The sequence below is a fragment of the Schistocerca piceifrons genome, chromosome 1 (assembly GCF_021461385.2).
Source record: "Schistocerca piceifrons isolate TAMUIC-IGC-003096 chromosome 1, iqSchPice1.1, whole genome shotgun sequence".
Lineage (NCBI taxonomy): Eukaryota > Metazoa > Arthropoda > Insecta > Orthoptera > Acrididae > Schistocerca > Schistocerca piceifrons.
In genome coordinates, this window is record NC_060138.1 from 494,532,017 (window position 1) to 494,556,600 (window position 24,584).

The 24,584-nt window shown below is 39.7% G+C and overlaps 1 protein-coding gene across 2 annotated transcripts in view; it reads left to right on the top strand.

Annotated features, from left to right (window-relative positions):
• The window catches only part of LOC124795790 (ATP-dependent helicase brm-like), a 212,138-nt gene that overhangs the window by 15,049 nt on the left and 172,505 nt on the right, over nucleotides 1–24,584 (top strand). For both annotated transcript variants that reach the window (XM_047259881.1, XM_047259874.1), the window contains exons 3-5: nucleotides 124–282; nucleotides 10,814–10,982; nucleotides 16,556–16,820. In XM_047259881.1, coding sequence (XP_047115837.1) covers nucleotides 124–282; nucleotides 10,814–10,982; nucleotides 16,556–16,820 — 593 coding nt within the window. The remainder of the gene's footprint in view (nucleotides 1–123; nucleotides 283–10,813; nucleotides 10,983–16,555; nucleotides 16,821–24,584) is intronic.

A 24,584-nucleotide genomic window follows, 5' to 3' on the forward strand; every position in this document is an offset into this window, starting at 1 on the left:
CTCTTCAGTGAGGTGTTACCTTATGTGAAAAAGAAGGCTTAGTTTGTTCGGCTGTAATTAATTGTGATGATGAAGCCTGTGTCAGGGTTTCATAATGCAATATGAATCTTTATGTCCTTTCAGGTGTCTGCAGATCAGCAGACTATACAAGAGGCACTAAATGGACTCGATAAAGCTGTAAAATCAATGGAAGAAATGGGTCTTGAGAATGATCCTCGTTATAGTCAGCTGCTGGAGTTGAGAAGTCAGTGCACCAGTGCTATGTCAATGCCCATGTCACATGTAAGTAATTATGGTTATAAATTAATAGAGGGAAACATTCCACGTGGGAAAAATAGATCTAAAAACAAAGATGATGTGACTTACCAAACGAAAGCGCTGGCACGTTGATAGACACACAAACACACACACAAAATTGTAGCTTTCGCAACCAACTGTTGCTTCGTCAGGAAAGAGGGAAGGAGAGGGAAAGACGAAAGGATTTGGGTTTTAAGGGAGAGTGTAAGGAGTCATTCCAATCCCGGGAGCGGAAAGACTTACCTTAGGGGGAAAAAAAGACGGGTATACACTCGCACACACACACATATCCATCCACACATATACAGACACAAGCAGACATATACAGAGGCAAAGAGTTTGGGCAGAGATGTCAGTCGAGGCGGAAGTGCAGAGACAAAGATGTTGTTGAATGACAGGTGAGGTATGAGTGGCGGCAACTTGAAATTAGCGGAGATTGAGGCCTGGTGGATAACGGGAAGAGAGGATATATTGAAGAGCAAGTTCCCATCTCCGGAGTTCGGATAGGTTGGTATTAGTGGGAAGTATCCAGATAACCCGGACGGTGTAACACTGTGCCAAGATGTGCTGGCCGTGCACCAAGGCATGTTTAGCCACAGGGTGATCCTCATTACCAACAAACACTGTCTGCCTGTGTCCATTCATGCGAATGGACAGTTTGTTGCTGGTCATTCCCACATAGAATGCGTCACAGTGTAGGCAGGTCAGTTGGTAAATCACGTGCATGCTTTCACACGTGGCTCTGCCTTTGATCGTGTACACCTTCCGGGTAACAGGACTGGAGTAGGTGGTGGTGGGAGGGTGCATGGGACAGGTTTTACACTGGGGGCGGTTACAAGGGTAGGAGCCAGAGGGTACGGAAGGTGGTTTGGGGATTTCATAGGGATGAGCTAAGAGGTTACGAAGGTTAGGTGGACGGCGGAAAGACACTCTTGGTGGAGTGGGGAGGATTTCATGAAGGATGGATCTCATTTCAGGGCAGGATTTGAGGAAGTCGTATCCCTGCTGGAGAGCCACATTCAGAGTCTGATCCAGTCCCGTAAAGTATCCTGTCACAAGTGGGGCACTTTTGTGTTTCTTCTGTGGGAGGTTCTGGGTTTGAGAGGATGAGGAAGTGGCTCTGGTTATTTGCTTCTGTACCAGGTCGGGAGGGTAGTTGCGGGATGCGAAAGCTGTTGTCGGGTTGTTGGTGTAATGGTTCAGAGATTCCGGACTGGAGCAGATTCGTTTGCCACGAAGACCTAGGCTGTAGGGAAGGGACCGTTTGATGTGGAATGGGTGGCAGCTGTCGTAATGGAGGTACTGTTGCTTGTTGGTGGGTTTGATGTGGACGGACGTGTGAAGCTGGCCATTGGACAGGTGGAGGTCAACATCAAGGAAAGTGGCATAGGATTTGGAGTACGACCAGGTGAATCTGATGGAACCAAAGGAGTTGAGGTTGGAGAGGAAATTCTGGAGTTCTTCTTCACTGTGAGTCCAGATCGTGAAGATGTCATCAATAAATCTGTACCAAACTTTGGGTTGGCAGGCTTGGGTAACCAAGAAGGCTTCCTCTAAGCGACCCATGAATAGGTTGGCATATGAGGGGGCCATCCTGGTACCCATGGCTGTTCCCTTAAATTGTTGGTATGTCTGGCCTTCAAAAGTGAAGAAGTTGTGGGTCAGGATGAAGCTGTTTAAGGTAATGAGGAAAGAGGTTTTAGGTAGGGTGGCAGGTGATCGGCGTGAAAGGAAGTGCTCCATCGCAGCGAGGCCCTGGACGTGCGGGATATTTGTGTATAAGGAAGTGGCATCAATGGTTACAAGGACGGTTTCCGGGGGTAATGGATTGGATAAGGATTCCAGGCGTTCGAGAAAGTGGGTGGTGTCTTTGATGAAGGATGGGAGACTGCATGTAATGGGTTGAAGGTGTTGATCTACGTAGGTAGAGATACGTTCTGTGGGGGCTTGGTAACTAGCTACAATGGGGCGGCCGGGATGATTGGGTTTGTGAATTTTAGGAAGAAGGTAGAAGGTAGGGGTGCGGGGTGTCAGTGGGGTCAGGAGGTTGATGGAGTCAGGTGAAAGGTTTTGTAGGGGACCTAAGATTCTGAGGATTCCTTGAAGCTCCGCCTAGGCATCAGGAATGGGATTACCTTGGCAAACTTTGTATGTGGTGTTGTCTGAAAGCTGACGCAGTCCCTCAGCCACATACTCCCAACGATCAAGTACCACGGTCGTGGAACCCTTGTCCGCTGGAAGGATGATGATGGACCGGTCAGCCTTCAGATCACGGATAGCCTGGGCTTCAGAAGTGGTGATGTTGGGAGTAGGATTAAGGTTTTTTAAGAAGGATTGAGAGGCAAGGCTGGAAGTCAGAAATTCCTGGAAGGTTTGGAGAGGGTGATTTTGAGGAAGAGGAGGTGGGTCCCGCTGTGACGGAGGACGGAACTGTTCCAGGCAGGGTTCAATTTGGATAGTGTCTTGGGGAGTTGGATCATTAGGAGTAGGATTAGGATCATTTTTCTTCGTGGCAAAGTGATACTTCCAGCAGAGAGTACGAGTGTAGGACAGTAAATCTTTGACGAGGGCTGTTTGGTTGAATCTGGGAGTGGGGCTGAAGGTGAGGCCTTTGGATAGGACAGAGGTTTCGGATTGGGAGAGAGGTTTGGAAGAAAGGTTAACTACTGAATTAGGGTGTTGTGGTTCCAGATTGTCTTGATTGGAATTTTTTAGGTTTTGGAGGGAGTGGAGCTGGAAGTGGGAGATTGAGTAGATGGGAGAGACTGGGTTTGTGTGCAATGAGAGGAGGTTGAGGTTTGCTGGAAAGGTTGTGAAGGGTGAGTGAGTTGCCTTTCCGGAGGTGGGAAACCAGGAGATTGGATAGTGTTTTGAGGTGAAGGGTGGCATGCTGTTCTAATTTGCGGTTGGCCTGTAGGAGGATGCTCTGAACAGCCGGTGTGGATGTGGGAGAGGAGAGATTGAGGACTTTTATTAAGGATAGGAGTTGACGGGTGTGTTCATTGGCTGAGTTGATGTGTAGGTGAAGGATTAGGTGGGTGAGAGCAATGGATTGTTCAGTTTGGAACTGGTATAGGGACTGATGGAAAGAAGGGTTGCAGCCAGAGATGGGAACTTTAAGTGTGAGGCCTTTGGGGGTAATGCCAAATGTCAGACAAGCCTGAGAAAATAAAATATGCGAGCGCAATCTGGCTAGGGTGAAGGCATGTTTGTGGAGGGAATGTAAATAAAACTTAATGGGGTCGTTGTGGGGGTGTTGTGAGGGTGACATGGTATTAGGAGGTGGAAAGTGTAACATGAGGTTGAAATGAAAATGACAATATCTGGAGAAAGTAACTGTAGATCTGTTGTGAAAAAAGGCGAAAAAGTGTTGGTTAAAGCTGGGCTATGTTGATCCTGTGGTGAACTTGGGTTGGTAGACAACGATGTGCACAAAGGTTAGGTGGTTGTGTTGCCGCCAAAACACATTAAAGGATGGAGAGATTCGGGAAAATTTCGAAAAAACGGCGTGTAAATGTATGAAAAAGAGTGGTTTTGTGGTGGCAGATTATGAAAATGAGGCTAACAATTGTCTGGCGAAGAAATAATGACGTTAAAACCTGTGGGAAGCAGCTAAAAATTATCGGTGATGTGGGAAAAACAGAAATGGAAATAAAGCGAAAGTTATCAGAACTAGACGAAATGGTTGTTTAATAGGTGAAAGGAACTGTTTGTGGACTAGAAACGGTGGATTTTATAGCAGCGGTAGTGTTGAAAGCGGAAAAAAATTTTTTGGTTATGGTGTGATAAAATTGTATAGTAGATTACGGTAAAAAGGAGAAGGTGAATACAAAGTGAAACTACTGGCAAAAACAAAAAGAGAAAATAAGACGACAGAAAAGATTTCGAAATGCAACAGTGACAATAACAAACGTAATTGTTGGGTTCAAATTAATGATATCAATTAATAGAGGGAAACATTCCACGTGGGAAAAATAGATCTAAAAACAAAGATGATGTGACTTACCAAACGAAAGCACTGGCATGTCGATAGACACACAAACAAACACAAACACACACACAAAATTCTAGCTTTCGCAACCAACGGTTGCTTCGTCAGGAAAGAGGGAAGGAGAGGGAAAGACGAAAGGATTTGGGTTTTAAGGGAGAGTGTAAGGAGTCATTCCAATCCCGGGAGCGGAAAGACTTACCTTAGGGGGGAAAAAGGACGGGTATACACTCGCACACACACACATATCCATCCACACATATACAGACACAAGCAGACATATACAGGGGCAAAGAGTTTGGGCAGAGATGTCAGTCGAGGCGGAAGTGCAGAGACAAAGATGTTGTTGAATGACAGGTGAGATATGAGTGGCGGCAACTTGAAATTAGCGGAGATTGAGGCCTAAGAGGATATATTGAATAGCAAGTTCCCATCTCCGGAGTTCGGATAGGTTGGTGTTAGTGGGAAGTATCCAGATAACCCGGACGGTGTAACACTGTGCCAAGATGTGCTGGCCGTGCACCAAGGCATGTTTAGCCACAGACACGGCCAGCACATCTTGGCACAGTGTTACACCATCTGGGTTATCTGGATACTTCCCACTAACACCAACCTATCCGAACTCCGGAGATGGGAACTTGCTCTTCAATATATCCTCTCTTCCCGTTATCCACCAGGCCTGAATCTCCGCTAATTTCAAGTTGCCACCCCTCATACCTCACCTGTCATTCAACATCTTTGCCTCTGCACTTCTGCCTCGACTGACATCTCTGCCCAAACTCTTTGCCTCTGTATATGTCTGCTTGTGTCTGTATATGTGTGGATGGATATGTGTGTGTGTGCGCGAGTGTATACCCGTCCTTTTTTCCCCCTAAGGTAAGTCTTTCCGCTCCCGGGATTGGAATGACTCCTTACCCACTCCCTTAAAACCCAAATCCTTTCGTCTTTCCCTCTCCTTCCCTCTTTCCTGACGAAGCAACCGTTGGTTGCGAAAGCTAGAATTTTGTGTGTATGTTTGTGTTTGTTTGTGTGTCTATTGACGTGCCAGCGCTTTCGTTTGGTAAGTCACATCATCTTTGTTTTTAGATATAATTGTGGTTATAAAGTAGACGTACCATGAGTCCTGTGACCTTTAGTGACACCAGTGTAGACTTAAATGCATCAAGAGCATATGTTCCATCTGTTTTGTTTTGAATTTGTTTCTTGACTAATTCTACATCACTGTAGGCTACCATGCATGATGGAATCTGCAGGTTACGATGAATGGGTGAATGAAGAAATTTAAAAATTAATTCTTTCAGTGTTCAGATGATGAGAAAGGCTGATCTCCCAAAAATTCAGTTTTTTAACAAGAATATAGAAATGGTATTATGTAGTAATGAATTCGGTATTAATTTTCTGGAGGGTTGAGATACAGTACAGAACCTTGAAGTGAAACAAAGAAATACAAAATTGTTGTAAATGTAATTGTAAGAATTCTTTCGAATTATGCACTCTCAAATAGATATAATTTTTGACATTGTGAATCTGATTAATGAAGTGTTAGACATAAGTAATAACTTGTCTGTGAGGTGATAACGAAGAAGACAATGTCATTATTCCGTAAAACTTGGAAAATTTTGGGGAAAAGCTCACACTGCAGCAACCAGATTGATGTGTATAATACATTATACCAACTTCAGATTGAACAGGTTGCTGCATGAGTTCTGTCTGCTTTGATTGCTGTTAATGTATACAAATTTTAAAAGAAAAGTCTCAGAATATAAATTGAAAGGAAGCACAGAGCACCTGGAATTTCACTATGAGACCAATGGGTTGGCTTGTATTTCAGGAGGCGGTGAACCCATTGTTCTTCTTAGACACAAAAATAAATAGAGACAGTACTTACAGCTTTTGGAATCACACCATCCGTATTCAGATTGGGAAACAGGAAGTAATAGGTTATGTTGGAGTTCCGAGAGGTGGCAGTACATTCAGAACCCAGATTAAGAAAAATCAACCTTCTACTTGGTGAAACATTTTTGTTCAGGTTTGCCCCTTTTTGTCCTCAGACACTGTGGCCATCCGTTAACATGGTTTCCTGCTGACCAACCCTTGCACTCCCCTCTCCTCTTTTCTACCCTGAAGAAGGAGCCTGTGGCTCTAAAAGCTAGGAGTGCAGTTGTTCTTTTTATGGATGTCTGTCAGAAGTGCTGGGAGTTACCTTTCAATGATATTGATATCTTTGGAGTACACAGGACAGTTTTCAAATGATGTACTCACCTTCTAGTTGGTCACTCACCAGTTGAGAACTCAACTTTCGTGGGACAAGAACTGTTATCCATAAAAAAATGGAGTAAGCAGAGGCACCAATATATTACAGAAAAAGTGTTGGAAACTTTCACCCATGTATTTCTGAGTTGTGAAATATCCATTTTGTATAATGCAAGAGTTCAGATATCGGACAGTGCTGATTTTTGCGTACTTTGTAATTCCACCACTACAATATTGGAACAAGTGAAACAAAGGTGGTGATGCTTCTTCTTTTAATCTTTCCCTAGTTGTTGATCAGGCTTGGAATTAAATACCAACTGACCATAGGACTTTGCACAGCTCATTTTGTATCCTACGATCCACGATGTTTTTCGAAACAATGTTTTCAGTCTTTTGAGCGCCATGTTGTTAATATGACATCTATCAGATAGTACATAAAGCCACAATATCTATGATCACAAGTATTTGTTTTATTCAGTGACCAGTGTCAATCACAATGATTGTCTTCAGATTGATGTAAAATAATTACATATTTATGAATAATAGTATTGTGCTAAGTTACCAATACTACAAGTAATAGTGTGATTCACATTTTCTGAGGTGGAACTATCAACATACCTGTGTCCTTGAAGTTAATGAAAGAGGCTGTCCTTGAAGTTAATGAAAGAGGCAAGTAAAATATACAGCCATAATTGGCATTTCACATAGTGTAAAACATGATAAAATTATGATAAACACTGAAGGCCTGTTTGGGCCATCATCAGTACATTGTGCTTACAGCTGCAGTACACATAGGTGAGGAGGCTTAGCTACTGGGTGCCACTGACCATAAGCACTGTTTACAATGGCGTATTTCAAAGTCAGGGATATGATCTTTAACATTCTAGAGAAAATAAAATAGAATAAGTTGAAATACAATTACAAAAAACTATTGTATAAACATAGGTCCACAGTAAAATGTTATTTAAAATTGTAAATGATAACTTGTAAATAGGTGCCTGCGACATACCCAGTACACAGTAAAGTTAATTGAAAGCAGCATCTCAAAACACAAAAAATGCCACATTGGGTTTGCAAAAATAGTGCCAAGAAAGCATGAGCGGTGCAGAGCCAGGGCAGAAAACAGATGGACAGAGTCATAACATCATGAAATGCAAGAGCAACAACAGCCTGTAATACAGCGATGAAAAATAGGTGTTCAGTGTAAATTTTCTTTATTGATTCATATGTTTCGTCACATGGCATTTCTTATCCCTGTAGATCTCTATTTCTCTCATTTTTCATTTTAACTAAGATTTTACTGTGGACTCATGTTAAACACCTAGCTCTTCTTTAACTGCATTTCAGCTTATCCTACTTTTTTCATGCAGAATGTTGAAGATAATATTCCTGACTTTGTAACGTGTCATTTTAGACAGTGTTACTTTCAGTGACACCTAGCATCCAAGCTCCCACAGCTGTTTGTACTGCATCTGTAAGCACAGTGTGCTAGCAATGACCCTACATGATGAGCCATGAGTGTTTACCATAATTTTGTCATGTTTTATACCATGAGCCAATGCTCTATATATATATATATATGTTGACAATACGGAAAGGATGTTGAGTTGCAGGCAGGCACAACAAAAAGACTGCTAAACAAGTAAGCTTTTCGCCAAAAGGCCTTCTTCTGAAGTAGACACCCCCCTCCCACTCCTGCTCACACACACACACACACACACACACACACACACACACACACACACACACACACACACACACAGAGCTGCAGTCTAGATCAGGGACAGCGGCAGTCAGAGCTGTACTTATCTGTTACTCATAAGTCGGCAATGCGCCAGTTTCGCATAAGCCAGTGGGATGTTTCTGTGACATAAACAATGAGAGACAAGAATAGAGGCATTGTATATCTAGTGATATAATTGATTTTATTTATATAGCGTATGGCATTTAAGTACATTTCAGCACTGGATCAATTATTCTACATTACATATATTCACAGACAAACATCTAGTCCTTGTACATATTCAATGGATTTTTGGGATGCCATGAGGAATTCTTCAAAGTCCCCACTGAATGCTGTGGCACTGCATTCATCTCTGATGTGTTGGATGGTCTGCTTAGGCGCATTGCAGTTGCATGCTGGTGAAGACAGCAGTCCCCATTTAAAGAGTGAGTCAGCACATCTTCCACGCTTGGTTCTTAGTCGGTTCAGAGTTGACCAGATCTTGTGGGGCTGATCAAACCCAGGAAATGCGTCAGTAATACAAGGCATTAAATGGCAAGTTGTTTTTGGAGCCATTCTCTTCTCCAAGAGGTGATGTCAGTCCCAGTGAGGCTGTCGAGAGCAAGAGGAGGATGTCTTGAATGAAGCCTCTTGATACTCAGATCAGGTATATTGATGTGTACCGGTAGTTCAGGGTTTGCTTCGATCATGTTGTATTCCCTGACCAAGGCTGCTTCTTGTCGTATTTTAGTGATATAATGGAAACTACTGGCTTCTTTACTGTTTTTCAATGTGTTAGTTAATTTCAAGAGAAATATTTTGCTATTGCAAAAGTGACATCATCTGTTGAAGCATGTCTTATAGATCAGTTGCAGGGACACGGAAATATATCAGATGTCGTGGTAAAATAACTACACAGTCAATCTGCACGAGGATACTGGGTAACTTGACCAATCTTTATTCACCTGCCTTCTCCTGTGATTTAATTCAAAAACATTGATCCACCTACCTTCTCCTACAATTTATTTAAAAAACATTGGTCCACCTACCTCCTCCCATGATTTAATTAAGAGAACATTGATCTACTTACTTAATGTGCTTTGCAGATAGTTTGCGTAGCAACATGGAGCAGAGAAATATTTTGCTGCTTGCAGATACTAGACAATTTCAGTAGGTGCGACTCAAACAAGGAGCAGTTAAATTTATAATCCTTGTTGACAGCAATGTTCCCCCCTGTCTCCCAAGTGTATTACTCAATACATGTCATCTGGCTGCTGCTGTTTCATGGGCCGTATAATGTAAAGAGCTGACACTTCTTTTGCTCCCGTCATACCTCCCAGCAGTTATGCAAACACAACTCACACTCATGCAAACACAACTCACATACACAAATGACCACTGTTGCTGGCCGCCTAATATTGTAATGTTGATAACTCATCATAATTCTGGTATTCATAAATATCCACATTCTTCAATCAGAAGATGATCATTACAATTAAAACTGGTCATTAAATAAAACAAATACTTGCGGCCATAGACTGTTTTGGTTTTTACTTATTGTGAAATGTTGGATTGCTGTTATCTTCAAAGATACCATGTTACCCATCATCAGTATGCAGCACTGTCAACCTGCTTGTAGAGAGATTACTTTCCATGAAAACTATTATGGAGTGTTTGAGTTAACTTTTTTTTGTCTTATTGCTGTTCACTAGGTTTGCAGCAGCTAAGTTGTGTTCTTGACTTATTCTGATGCATAGTGAGCAAGAAGTAACTATTGCTTATTTCTGTAGTCACTCCTGGATAGACGTGAATTGATCGTCTTTGAATACCACCCATCCCACACCCCAATGTTTGGAAGTGAGTTTAATTGTGAAATTAGTGTAATGGGGCATTCCAATGGCATTTGTTATGTTACACTATGACCGGTCAGCTTCTGCCTTAACCAGTGGCTCACCTTACCAAAATGCCTGGTAATTGGCTTCACTGAGCCACTGTACCACCTTTAGTTGTATTAAAATAAATACTAGCACTGAACACTCGTGACTTCTGAAGAAGCTCCAGTACTTCAGACATGCACCACTTATAACTGTGGTGTCTAGCTGACCTACTAGGTATGTGAAAGATCTTTACTTACCTTTCCTGTAGTAATACTGTTGGCTTATATCGCCCTGATCAAAACATGAAACTTTCTCCATGATGTACTGGATTACCTTTACCACTCACCTATTTCTTTTGAACAACGTGTTTTTAAATGTGTAACCCAATCATCATCTCTCTCTCTCTCTCTCTCTGTGTGTGTGTGTGTGTGTGTGTGTGTGTGTGTGTGTGAAAGATTAACGTATGTCATCAACTTAAGAATCATCTAAGGACATTGCTACTTTTGTTAACTAATTTACACAATACATGTAATAATATGTTACCTTGCATATCGTCAGTTTAATGCAGACTAATTGACCATATGACAGTACAGTTTTGTCTAGAATTACACTAAACCACTGTCTGGTTAGATAGTTGTTTACAGGTGCCAACATTCTCAGATTTCATTGTTTCAGAATGTACACAACAACTTGGATAAGCCACCATTCAGTGGAGACCAGGTTTACCAACTTCGAGCACAGATAGCAGCCTATAGGCTGTTAGCACGTAACATGCCACTTACTGGACACTTGTCAGCTGCTATACAGGGTGTTCGGCAAGGAGGATTTCCTGTGCCTGATACAGGTTTGATCAGAAAACATATAAGTTGGCAATATTAAAAAAGATGCCATCTACTTATAAGTTACATATATTGCCTTACATTATGATATTTATTGTGGATTAAAATTTTTGTTGTTATTGATCGTATTAGTTGATGTATCAGTTAATCTTGCCGAATTAGAAAAGTACTTGGATAGTATTTTCCACAATTCTCAAATTTTATACAATACTAGCACAAAATTTCAAATCAGTTTATCTTATTCAAATTAGTTATTAGAAAAGTTGTTGCTGTAGTAGGAAATTAATTGCTATTGACTGTGTTAATACATTGGCTGATGTTTGCTGTTTACGATAAGAGTACTTTTTTGCCTTTACTGCAGCCATTTCTGTTGTTTCCTACATCAATGTAATATTTATAATGGCTGAATTTTGTGCGTTTTGGGTCTTTCCCTAAAAGATGAAGTGCTAAATATTCAAGACACAGGCCAAGCCTTCCACAATTGAGTTACTAGTAAAATTCATTCCAAAAAATAAATGCTGCACATAGTTTCATTCTAAAATATCTCACTTTTTGGAGTGCTTTGTTTACATGGTGTGCTAAAAATTAGTGGCTTCGTAGGTGTATCGTTCTCCTCTCATAGTGCCATAGTCACACTATCTTTTAACTAATTATCGGTATCTTAGATGAACTTGAAATATCTAGTAACATTTTAATTTACATCACCATTATTATGTAATGACCACTCTGTAGTACTTCAAACAGTAGGAACTTTATTTTATACAATAAATAAACATAAAACAAGAAATATATTTCAATTTGTTTGAAAATTAGTATGAAAAGATTGTAAAATGAATGTGGCATTTACTGCCAACTTATTGTGTGTTTACTGTTTGGTATTTCCTAAATGTGTTCCTTAGCAGACACAACTTATTACAAATTTGGGACATCTCTTAAAAGTGTCAGTGCCTTTCTTTTCATTGTTCTTGTTACTGTTATGGGATTTAATAAGTTGCTGGCTAAAGTAGAACAAACAAGTAAGATCATTAACAATCATATGCAGATTCCTGTGTGTCCCCCCCCCCCCACCCCCCCTCAGATTCTGGGATCTCTACATCTACGTCTACATTGATACTCCGCAGTCCACCTTATGGTGCTTGGCAGAGGGGGTACCCAGTACCGCTCCTAGTCATTTCCTTTCCTGTCCTCCTCACAAATAGAACAAGGAAAAAATGACTATCTATATACCTCCATATGAGCCATAATTTCTCATATCCTATTTTTGTGGTCCTTATGTGGAACGTATGTTGCTGACAACAGAATCGTTCTGCCTTCAGCTTCAAATGACGGCATCTAAATTTTCTCAATAATGTTCCTCGAAAAAGATGTCGCCTTCCTTCCAGGGATTCCCATTCGAGTTCCGAAAGCTTCTGTAACACTTACGTGTTGTTCAAACCTACCAGTAACAAATCTAGCAGCCTGCCTCTGAATTGATTCGATGTCTTCCTTTAATTTGACCTCATACAGACCTCAAACACTCGAGCAGTACTCAAGAAGAGGTCGCTCTAGCAACCTATGAGTGGTTTTCTGTACAGATGAACCACACTTTCTATAAATTCTCCCAATAAACTGAAGTCTACCATTTGCCTTTCCTACCAAAATTCTCATGTTTTTGTTCTATTTCATATTGCTTTGCAACATTACACCCAGATTTTTAAAGAATGTGACTGTGTCAAGCAGGACACTACTAATGATGTACCTGAATATTAGAAGTTTAAAATTATAAAGAATGTAGCAACCAGTCGTGGAAACATAATTTATTTATCTTCTTGCAAATCGATTTCAACTGATATCAGTCATCATCAGCGCTAAAACAAATACAAGACACAGGGCATAAACAACAACTGCTTTAACAAACAAAAAAATTGACAATAAAACATAGTTACATCAATTACAATATATACAGATGTCTGAAATTAAAATTCAAAGTCATAACATACCATTTTTCTAACCGATACATGCCATAAGTAGAAGTACTGTCCTTGGCGGATTTCTATCATGAAGTGACACATCATAGGTCAACACTACAACAAGACAACATGAGGTGGCGCCACTTGCAATAAGTGCCCTCTACATAAAATAAAAAAAAAGTATTATAAAATACAAGCAATAAGAAATATCACATTACAAAAAAATTATACAGTGATGGTCATTGATGATACCAATTTAAACAATTATAATTGAAAATGTCTGAACATTGTTTGTCAGATGATAATAACAAAATAAATATATACATCAAAACACAATCGTCAAAATTGTAAGAAGAGATAAACTTGCTAAAAATGATTCCATTCACACAAATTTAGGAAATGAAACTCATTTGTCATAATGACGAAACCGAATAATGGTATCAATGGCCGTCTGCCGTTCTACATATGAACTACAAGTGCATCTAAAAGCACATTTATGTTACTTTCAATAGATGACACTATGTTACTTAATGCACAAATCCAAAGTTGACAGAGTTCAGGTAAAAAATACAGTACGAGATAAACAAACGAATTACTTAAATAGTACAATTAAGCAAGTGTTGCGCGTATGAAGAATTATATATGTGGATAACGATTTTAGATCTACCATGCAAACTATAGCCTCATAAACAAATGTACCATGCGCTCTTATGCATGTCATGAGTATGGTGGTAACCGATACAAGGATTGCCATATCACTGCCAACCTCCAGCAATAAAACAGGTGCTCAAAAGTCAATCACAAACAACAAGAGCAGCATACTCAAAAGATGTAAAACCAACTCGAAACACCAAAAACCATTTACCATCTAACAATGCAATTGCCAATTTTCGCACCTAAACTGAGGTTGGCAGTGATATGGCAATCCTTGTATAGATTACCACCATACTCATGAGACACATAAGGGCGCATGGTACATTTGTTCATGAGGCTATACTTTGCATAGTAGATCTAAAGTCGTTATCCACATATATGATTCTTTATATGCGCAACACATTGTTAATCGCATTATTTAAGTAATACGATTGTTTATTTGTACTGTAATTTTTACCTGAACTCTGTCAACTTTGGATTTGTGCATTCAGTAACATAGCATCGCCTATTGGAAGTAACATAAATGTGCCTGTTGATGCACTTGTAGTTCATATGTAGAACGGCAGATGGCCATTGATACCAGTATTCGGTTTTGTAATTATGACTAATAAGTTTCATTTCCTAAATTTGTGTGAATGGAATCATATTTTTAGTGAGTTTATCTCTTCTTACAATTTTGACGATTGTAGTTTTGATGTATATATTTAATTTGTTATTATCATCTGACCAACAATGTTCAGACATTTTTTGCATGCGTTCTATTTAGCGACGAAGCATCATTCACCAACAGCGGTAACGTCAACCGGCATAGTATGCACTAGTGGGCCACGGAAAAATCGACGATGGCTGTGACAAGTGGAACATCAGCGACCTTGGTGGGTTAATGTATGGTGCGGGATTATGGGAGGAAGGATGATTGGCCCCCATTTTATCGATGGCAATATAAATGGTGCAATGTATGCTGATTTCCTACGCAATGTTCTACCGATGTTACTACAAGATGTTTCACTGCATGACAGAATGTCGATGTGCTCCCAACATGATGGATGTCTGGCACATAGCTTGCATGCTGTTGAAGCAGTATTGAGTAGCATATTTCATGACAAGTGGATTGGTCATCGAAGCACCATACCATGGCCCTCATGTTCACCGGATCTGACATCCCCGGATTTCTTTCTGTGGGGAAAGTTGAAGGATATTTGCTATCGTGATCCACCGACAACACCTGACAACATGCATCAGCGCATTGTCAATGCATATGCGAACATTACGGAAGGCGAACTACTCACTGTTGATAGGAATGTCGTTACACGTATTGCCAAATGCATTGAGGTTGATGGATATCATTTTCAGCATTTATTGCATTAATATGGTATTTGCAGGTAATCAAGCTGTAACAGCATGCATTCTCAGAAGTGATAAATTCACAAAGGTTCATGTATCACATTGGAACAACCGAAATAATATGTTCAAACGTACCTACGTTCTGTATATTAATTTAAAAAACCTACCTGTTACCAACTGTTTGTCTAAAACTGTGAGCCATATGATTGTGACTCTTACAGCACCATCTATCACAAAGTGAAAAAAGGGGTCCAACTAAAACATTCATATTTCTTTATGTACTACACGAATATGTAATAAAAAATGGGGGTTCCTATTTTAAAAAAACGCTGTTGATATCCGTTTGACCTATGGCAGCACCATCTAGCGGGCCAGCCATTGCGCCATCTGGTTTCCCCCTTCAAGCTAGACAAGTTTCGTTCTTTGTAGTTTTTTCATTTGACGCTTATTTTGTGAGATATTTGGCCCGGTCGCAATCAGTGGACCACCCTGTATATTGGAATTGATGTAACTATGTTTTATTGTCAATTATTTTGTTTGTTAAATCAGTTGTTGTTTATGCCCTGTCTCTTGTATTTGTTTTTGGACCGATGATGACTGATATCAGTTGAAATCAATTTGCAAGAAGATAAATAAATTATGTTTCCGCAATTGGTTGCTACATTCTTTATAATTTAAATTCCACAGTCGCTGCACAGAAAGGGAACCTTATGGAGACCAACATTCGTTACAAGTTTGTTTTTCCTACTTATCCACATTAACTTACAGAAATTTTGTCTAAGTCATCTTGTAACTTCTTACAGTCACTTAACTCTGACATCTTATTGCACAGCACAGCAACATCAGCAAACAACCACAGATTGCTGCCCACCCTGTCTGCCATATCATTTATGTATATAGAGAACAGTAGTGGTCCTATCACACTTTCCTGGAGCACTCATGATGATACTCTTGTCAGGAACACACGACGATACTCTTGTCTCTGATAACCACTCACCATTGAGGATGACGTGATGGATTCTGTAACTCAAGAAGTCTTTGACCCACTCACATATGTATGAACCTATTCCGTATGCTTGTATCTCCTGTAACAGCCTGCAGTGAGGCACTGTGTCACACCTTTTCCGGAACTCCAGAAACATGGAATCTGCCTGTTGCCCTTCATCCATAGTTTGCAGTATACCAGACAAAAGATGAAGCTGAGTTTCACATGAGCAATACTTAACCATCCTGACTGGTGGTCATTAGCTTGCCGGTATGAAGAAAATGTATTGTATTCTAACTGAGAATATGTTCAAGTATTCTGCAGCAAACCGATGTTAGTGATATTGGTCTGTAATGTAGTGGGTCCGTTCTTTTGCCATTCTTATAAAAAGGATTTACCTGTGCCTTTTTCCAATCACTTGGGACTTTGCACTGTGAGATTCACAATAAAGGCAAGCTAAGCAAGGAGCCAATGCCATAGAGTACCCTTTAAAGCACTTAGGAGTACAGAGAGTAACTACAGTGTGCATTTCATTACTCTTTGGCTGTTCATACTTTATTGAATTATTCATACAAAATAAATGTTTTTTCACATTAGTGTTTTTGTTCCATTTGCTAATCTGTCGTCACATATCTTACACTCTCAGGCATGGCTGCGTGCACCCCCAGGACACAGTCGATCTCCTCAGCCACAGCATCAATACCTGCAACAGGAACAGCTGCTACGGGAACGACACCTTCATCAGCACACACTTCTGCATCAGCTCCGACAGGAGCCTCTTCTGCTTCAACACCAAATGCTCCTCGTGCTGCTGCCACTGGCCAGTCACTTCCTCATCAGAACCGTGTGACTCCTGTCAGCAAACCAGTTGGCATAGATCCTCTTGTGCTGCTTAATGAGCGGGAAAACAGGCTAGTAGTATATTTATTTATATGTGTGCTGTTATTTATTTATTAACTAATATTGAAATAATTGATAAGATAATAGCCTAGTTAATCAGTTATTCACAAGTGTATTAAGTCTTTTTTTATTTATTAATTATTTTGCGATCAGATTGTAGTTAGAAAAATATGTATATTATCTGTTTGTGTCAGATCCTTAACTAGCATTTTATTACTATTTCAGCTTTGGTCAATCTCCGACATTTGTTGTGATCAGCTAAGACATATATTTCCCAGTTGAATTTATTCACAGAAATGAAAAATGGAATCAGTAGGGATAAGTTACAATGGCATGGAATTCAGTCAGTGAAATTTGTTGACAATTGCTAATCCTTCTGTGTAATGAATACTTTGTGACAGTGGATATTTGTACAGGACTGGGATTTGTTCCAAATCTGCTTATTAAAGTTTGAGTTGGGCCTGAAAGTGACCTAGGTTGCTTAATGGTTCAGGTGATTGCTTGCAGTAAGCAAGAGATTTAAGTTCAAATCCTAAATTGGCACAAATTTTTGTTTGGCGCAACATATTCACTCAGGTTCGTGTTAGCATTTACAGAACAATTAAATATCTGTGATTACCTCTGCTGAAAATTTCTATAGGTTTTACGTTTTTTCTTTTTTCAAAAACTACGAGGGGAATTGGAAAATAAGTTTCCCCTGTTGACTGTGGGCGGAGTTGTGCGATATGGGCAAAAGAGCGATACACCATTGGGTAGAGGTCAACCGTGATCAAGCATATTGGCGCTATCGCAGTGCCTGCGCAAAGCGGAGGCCAGCTGCTCAGTCTTTTCATGGAGCTATGGAGAGAAGGTGCATTTTGGAGTCGTGGTCAAAGGCAGAAGTGAGAGCTGTTATCCGCTATGAATGGGCACATAGAGTATCAGGAACAGAAATTCATAACCACCTTGTTGAGGTGTATGGGTCAAGTGTGATGTCGAGACAAATGGTGCGGAGATGGTGCCAGCAATTCAGTGATGGACATCAGCACATGCAGGACATATTGAGACCTGGACGGATGCGCACGGCCACTACAGATGCAAATGTTCAAAAGCACTCCATCTGCAGGTAAAGTGCTACTCACCATTTTCTGGACTTTCTGGAGTATGCATACATCAATCTGTCGAAATTGAAAGAGGTGATTCGGAAAAAGCGGCCTGGCCTTCTCAGATCTGGCGTTCTGCTGTTGGATGACAATGCAAGACCACACACGGCGACAGCACTGCAAAACCATATTGCAACTCTTGGTTGGGAGCGCCTACACCATCCGCCTTGCAGTCCGGATCTCACACCAAGTGGCTTCCATCTGTTTCCTGCTTTGAAGAAGACTCTTGGTGGAAGGCACTGTGGCAGCAATGCTGACGTCAAACAAGCCATTTAACACTTTTTCCATATTCAGTGCCCTGATTTTTTCCTGGAAGGCTTTTTGAAGCTTATAAAGCGCTATGATAAATGTCTCAATGTACTTTTCCCTTCACACACAACTCTGACCACAGTCGACAGGGGAAACTTATTTTCCAACTCCCCCACGTACTTAATGGTCATTGACTGCTTTGTAAGTCAGATTTCACCTTACAGTGGAGAGACAGGTATTCAGTGTTTATTGTTGTAAATTATACTACATCATTAATTGTTGATTAACAATGGGTGGTGTATTATGTGACTACATTATAAGTTGGCAAATGTTCATAATCAACCAGTTCATCATCTTTTTTGTCTTTCCATGAAGTACCATTCCTTATCATTTTTATGATTTCAACAACGGCTAATGTGACAATTCATGAAGTAGAGTGAATTGTTCACCACCCTCCTATGCAAATGTGCACACATATGGAACTGTGACTTAAATAGCCACAAATAAAATGGTAAAATTTCTAGTTTTACAGATCATACTCAAATCTTTTGAAATAATAAATTAATACTGATATTTAAGCTTTAAACAAATTAAAGCAATAATAAGGTTTTAAGAAACAGGTACAATTGAAATTAGAAGAAAGATAGCTGCATGCTTGGACAAGTTGAGTATAATCAGATTTGAATGATGTGAGGGTACTATGAAAGGCAAAATGCCATGAAATAAGAGGAAAAAATAAGACACCAGCAAATTAAAGGGAGAAAAACTGGAAGATGCCTTTGTAGGAAATGGAGGGAAACTATTGAGAGGAATGATAACTAAGTTAAACAATTGGTGAAATATTGGAAGTGAGAGGAGAGAAAGATGGCAGAAAAAAATCAAATCAAGTATATATTCGAAAGCTCAAAATATTCTAAGCCAGATTCATCGTTCAGAGCGAAATGTGAGTTGGACAACATCTTTTCTTCTTGGAAGTTAAGAGGCATTTTGCACTCACAGAGCAGTGTCTGCCACCTTATACATAATCACTATGAAATGTACACTTCTACTGTATGTACAACGCATTGCCAGAATGTGTCAGGGACAATAAAAAGTAGAACTATACACATTTTATGTGCATTTATTTGTATTATCTTCGGAATAGTGTCCATTAGACTAATTCTCATGGTTTATCATTTCATGTATTGATGGAAATAGTTTTTACAGTTGCCAAAAGTAATGCTGCATAATTCGTGCGGAAGGTTTTGTTTTACCTCTCCTATGCCGTGAAAATACTTCCTTCCTTGAGTTCTTTTTATTGTAGGGGCAGGAAAGAGTTACAAGGGGTGAAACCAGGCGGATATGTTGGGTGTGAAGCAATTGTTACTTTTGTTTTCCTCGTCAATCCAAAAAACTGCCTGTCGCTCAGGGCTGTGTGACATAGAGGAGGGAGAGGAGTACTATTATGGTGGAGTAGATTGTCTCAGTGCAGGTAATTATTCTGTACAGTGCCTCATATTTTCCTTTCAGCATTTGAGGGCAATAATATTGGTTAATTGTTGTACCTTGGGCAACGAATTTGTGGTAGACTTATCTCCTTCATGCCTAAAATAAATATCGTGCTAGTTTTTACCTGTTTTGTTTTCTTCGATTGTCGCAGTGAAGCAGCTGCCATCAGCTTGGTTGTTGCTAGGTTTCTGGGTCTTATGTACATGGTTTCCGTTGTTAATATCTGGAATGAGGCACAGAACTTGATCGTAGCATTATTGGATATAAGGCCTATCTGTTATGCAAAACACTGTTTTTTCGTGTGACCCAAAGGTATTTCTGCACCATCATGAGTGGGTTTCATTTATTGAAATTTATGAACTGTGAGCATATTTTGAGTGATAGCTTAAGTACAAAAAGTAACCCTAAAGAACAATTTTTGGCAAGTTAACACATCACTTTATGTTTGAATAAAATTTTGTTGTACCAAGATATTTCATGTATATATTTGCTATTACTTATGTTTTGTTTTGGCAGATTCATTTTCTTTTGCATTCCTGTAAGTTACTGAAAAGCTCACACAAATAGTACACTTATTTTCAGAATTTTTTTTGTAATCAACTCTTCTCATTTCTCCGAAACACATTGTAAACATCGTTGTCGTGTGTCATATCCCAGTCAGCGCTCAGCAGTTACTCTCAAGTGAATCTCTCTCTCTCTCTCTCTCTCTCTCTCTCTCTCTCTCTCTCTCTCTCTGTCTGTCTGTCTCTGTCTCTGTCTCTGTCCCTGTCCCCCCCTCCCCCACACCCAGATGTGTTCGATCGGGTTCAGTCGGCGAGTTGGGGGCCGGCACATCAACTGGAACTAGTCACTCTATTCCTCAAACCACTCCGCCATAATCAGGCTTTGTGACATGGTGCATTATCTTTTTGAAAAATTTGTCTGCCGTCAAGCAACATGGTTGTTGTGAAGGATTGTACCTGGTCTGCCACCAGTGTACGATACTTTTTAGCCGTCATGGTGCTGTGCACGAGCTCTACTGGGCCCATGGATGCCTACGTGAATGTTCCCCAGAGAATAAAGGAGCCACTGCCAGCTTGTCTCTGTCCCACAGTACAGGTATCGAGGAGCTGTTTCCCTTGAAGATGACAGATTTGCCCCCTCCCATCAGCATGATGAAGAAGTTATTGGGATTCATCAGACTACGCAACGCTCTGGACTGCGCCACCATCCAGGGCCAATGGTCATGTGCCCTCTCCAGTCGTAGTTGCCTATTTTGTGGTGTTAACATTGGCACATGCATGCGTCGTCGGCTGCAGGGGTCCATTGTTAGGTGTGTTCGGTGCTCTGTGGGTTCGGACACTCTTGTACTTTATACAGCATTAAAGTCTGATGCTAGTTCCACCACAGTTCGCTGCCTGTCCTGTTTTACCAGTCTGCCCAGCTAACAACATCCGACATCTGTAATGAGGGGTGGGCCAGCCTACGACATCCAACATCTGTAATGAGGGGCGGGTCATTCTACAACATCCGACATCTCTAATGAGGAACAGCTGCCCAGTCCCATGATGTCTGGATGTGGTTTCACCACATGTTGAAGACACTCAGCACAGTGTTCCTCAAGCACACAAAAATGCTCGTGCCGAGCCTCTGGACCATCACAATCTCCCTTTGGTCAAACTTAGGTAGATTGCACACTTTCCCCATTCTACAAATGTACAGCATGCTCATTGATACTACTTGCACCATATGTTGTTGTCTGACTAGCAGTTACTCCTCGCCAGATGATGCCTGTATCACTTGGATGGGTTTCTATCAGTAGTATGTTGGTGGTCAAAATGTTCTGATTGATCTCTCAAGACAGAGACCAACCAAGGTGACAGACTGATTAAGACACTGGAGATGTATTTGACAGGAATGTACTTCAAATCCCTGTCCAGCCATCTTTTGGTATTGGTTTCAGAAAAGCATTGGCTGCTGATTACTTTGTACTGTTACATTTCTGGCTATTAAAACTGCAAAACCAGAGAGGATAGCTAATAATGAAATTTTACTTATATACATATACAGTATAGTATGATTCAGTTTGTAGGTACGGGTTTGTCATTCTGAGCTGCTTCATCTCGATACCAGAATTCATTGATCAAAGCTGCTGGTGAATTGCAGTGTGCCAGTCTCTCAGCAACCCATGATCAGATATTTTCTGTGGATGAGAGATCTGGATAATGTGCTGGACATGGCAATAGCAGAACACCCTTTGCTTCGAGGTAGGTCCAGTACAGCCAACATGCAGTATCCTGTTGAAAGATAACATCAAAGAGACCTTGAAGTTACGGCATAGCTGCTGGCCTTAAGGGGGGTAGAATGTCAAATGGACAGACTTGAAGCTGGAGAGGCACCACAGGACATTTTAATTTCCACTGTCTATACTTCTACAAATAAATTCATAAAACTTTGTCACCATGACCAGGAAGGATTCAGGATACTCAGAACAGTGGAAGTTCAAAAACATAACAAAGTAATTTTTTTTACATGTGAAATTTTATCATTTTTTACTTATTATTGGCTTCATTTGTTTCTATAGGTACACTTTTCTTCATAAGTAAGAGAAATCTTCGATGAATTTTGCACTATTTGTTAAACGCCAACTCCTTAATGCAAAACTCTAGAATTTTCCAAATCTATTAAAAACTTTGTTAAAAATTGACATAGTTAACTATAAAATTTGAGTTTTTTCTAAACATGAAGTTTAAACTGTAATAGCTCATTCTTTTTTCATAAATTAAATAAATTCTAGAGTTTCATACACTTGTAAGTATGATTTGTATGTCGTTCAAAATTCATCGAAGACTCTCTCTTACTGATAAAGAAAACTGTACCTACAGCAAGAAATGTATCCAATAGTAAGTGAAAAAATGATGAAATTTCATATATATATAAAAAAAATTATTTTGTTATGTTTTTGAACTTCCATTGCTATGAGTGTGACTCCTGAACTCTTCCTGGTCATGCTGACAAAGTTTTATGAATTTATCTGTAAAAGTATAGACAGTGGAAATTAAAATGTCCTGTGGTGCCTCTCCTGCTCCAAGTTGGCCCATTTGACATCCTACCACCCCCCCCCCCCCCCAAACACTTTAGCGAGCACACTTTTTGTAACAACTCAGTGAAGGCAATTTGTTTGCTATCCTATTAGAAATGTGATCGACTGTATTTATTTTTTGATAATTTCATTTTTGTAATGTAGGACAAAAAACTACGGTGGTACATATATCACCAGGGCATCTTGTGAGGTATTAAAACTGGTGGTAAATGGATTTCCCACATCCCTTTTGTGTGCTGTTACATGTTGTCAATATTTGCTACCGGTGTTAGAGTTTACTTACCAAATGTGAAAACAGTCCTTGAAACTTTATCACACAATGGTTTGAACTGATACAGCTCATAATAATGTATATTGCAGAAGTGAAGCAATGTGTTCCAACAATAGTAGTGATTCAACGACAAACAGAAACTGATTGTTGTAGCAGTTTTCAAACACCTGGTGCAGTGTACTACTACAAGGTGACAGGCATAGACTTAGTTGGTGAAACATATTCCCAAAAGCTTTGGAATACCCCTAAGTTGGTGGTAAGTATGGCAGTTGTAAAATAGCAGTTAAAGCTAGAAATGAGTGCTAGTAGCTGTGTATTAAAATGGCAAAGTCAGCTTCACTTGCAGGGAAGGTTATGGATAGCATTTTATGGTTGTGGAAGAGATTATTCATATTTATTAACTTTCATAGGGTAAAACAGTAACTACATAAAATCAGTGAAAAAACAGTCTAGATCGCGATAGTTATTTTATTAAAAGACCGGTTTCAGCCTAGTCTTAGACCATCTTAAGAACAACACTGTGAAAGAGAGAAAACATACATAAAGAAGTCAGTGACTTAAAAAAATCCATTTATAAAATTGAGGAGTCGTTACCCATCAGATGAAGTTGAATGTGGCTAGAACAGTCAGTTGACCACAGTCATTGAAACTGCTGCTGCTGGCTGCTCAGCATTGTGTTATATAGACCTGATAAGGGTGTGTTTCTGCTATATGACTTCAATGTCAGCCAATAATAATTACGTATTATTTAAAAATGCACTTTATCTAAAAGTGATTAATTATAAAAAGTATTGCCTATAGGACAGAACAAAATCTTAAAAATAGTGAGTAATGTAATAAGATTACTTAAAAAGTCTTTCTCTTATTTCTTGTAGTCCCATCTGGTGGAAATAATTTATTCAACTGCATAATTACCATGGATAATAATTATTTTGCATTAATCCATTGTTCATTCTATATACACATTCTGTTGATTAAATAGCAGATGCTATGGATATTTAAAACTAGTTAAATAAATTATTCCCACCAGATGGTACTACAAGAAATAAGAGAGAGACTTCTTAATTTATCTTATTACATTACTCACTACTTTTTACATTCTGTTTTGTCATATAGGTACTACTTTTTATAATTATTCACTTTTAGATAAACTGCATCTTCAGATGATGTGTCATTTATGTAAATTGTTCCTCATTGACTGACATTGATGTCATATAGCACAAACATGCCCTCATCAGATCTATATAGAACAATGCTGAGCAGCCAGCAGCAGAAGTTTCAATGACTGAGGTCAACTGACTGTTCTAGCCATCATCAACTTCATCTGATGGGTAATGACTCTTTAATTTTAATGAGTATAAATGACTTTAATGACTTAAAATATGTAACTAGCATGTTTTCTCTTTTTCACAGTGTTGTTTTGAAGATGGCCTAAGACTAGGTCAAAACACGTCATTTTAATAAAATAACCTTCACAATCTATCCTGTTTTTTTTGCTGATTTTATATAGCTTACAAGATCACTGTTTCCCAAAAATATTACC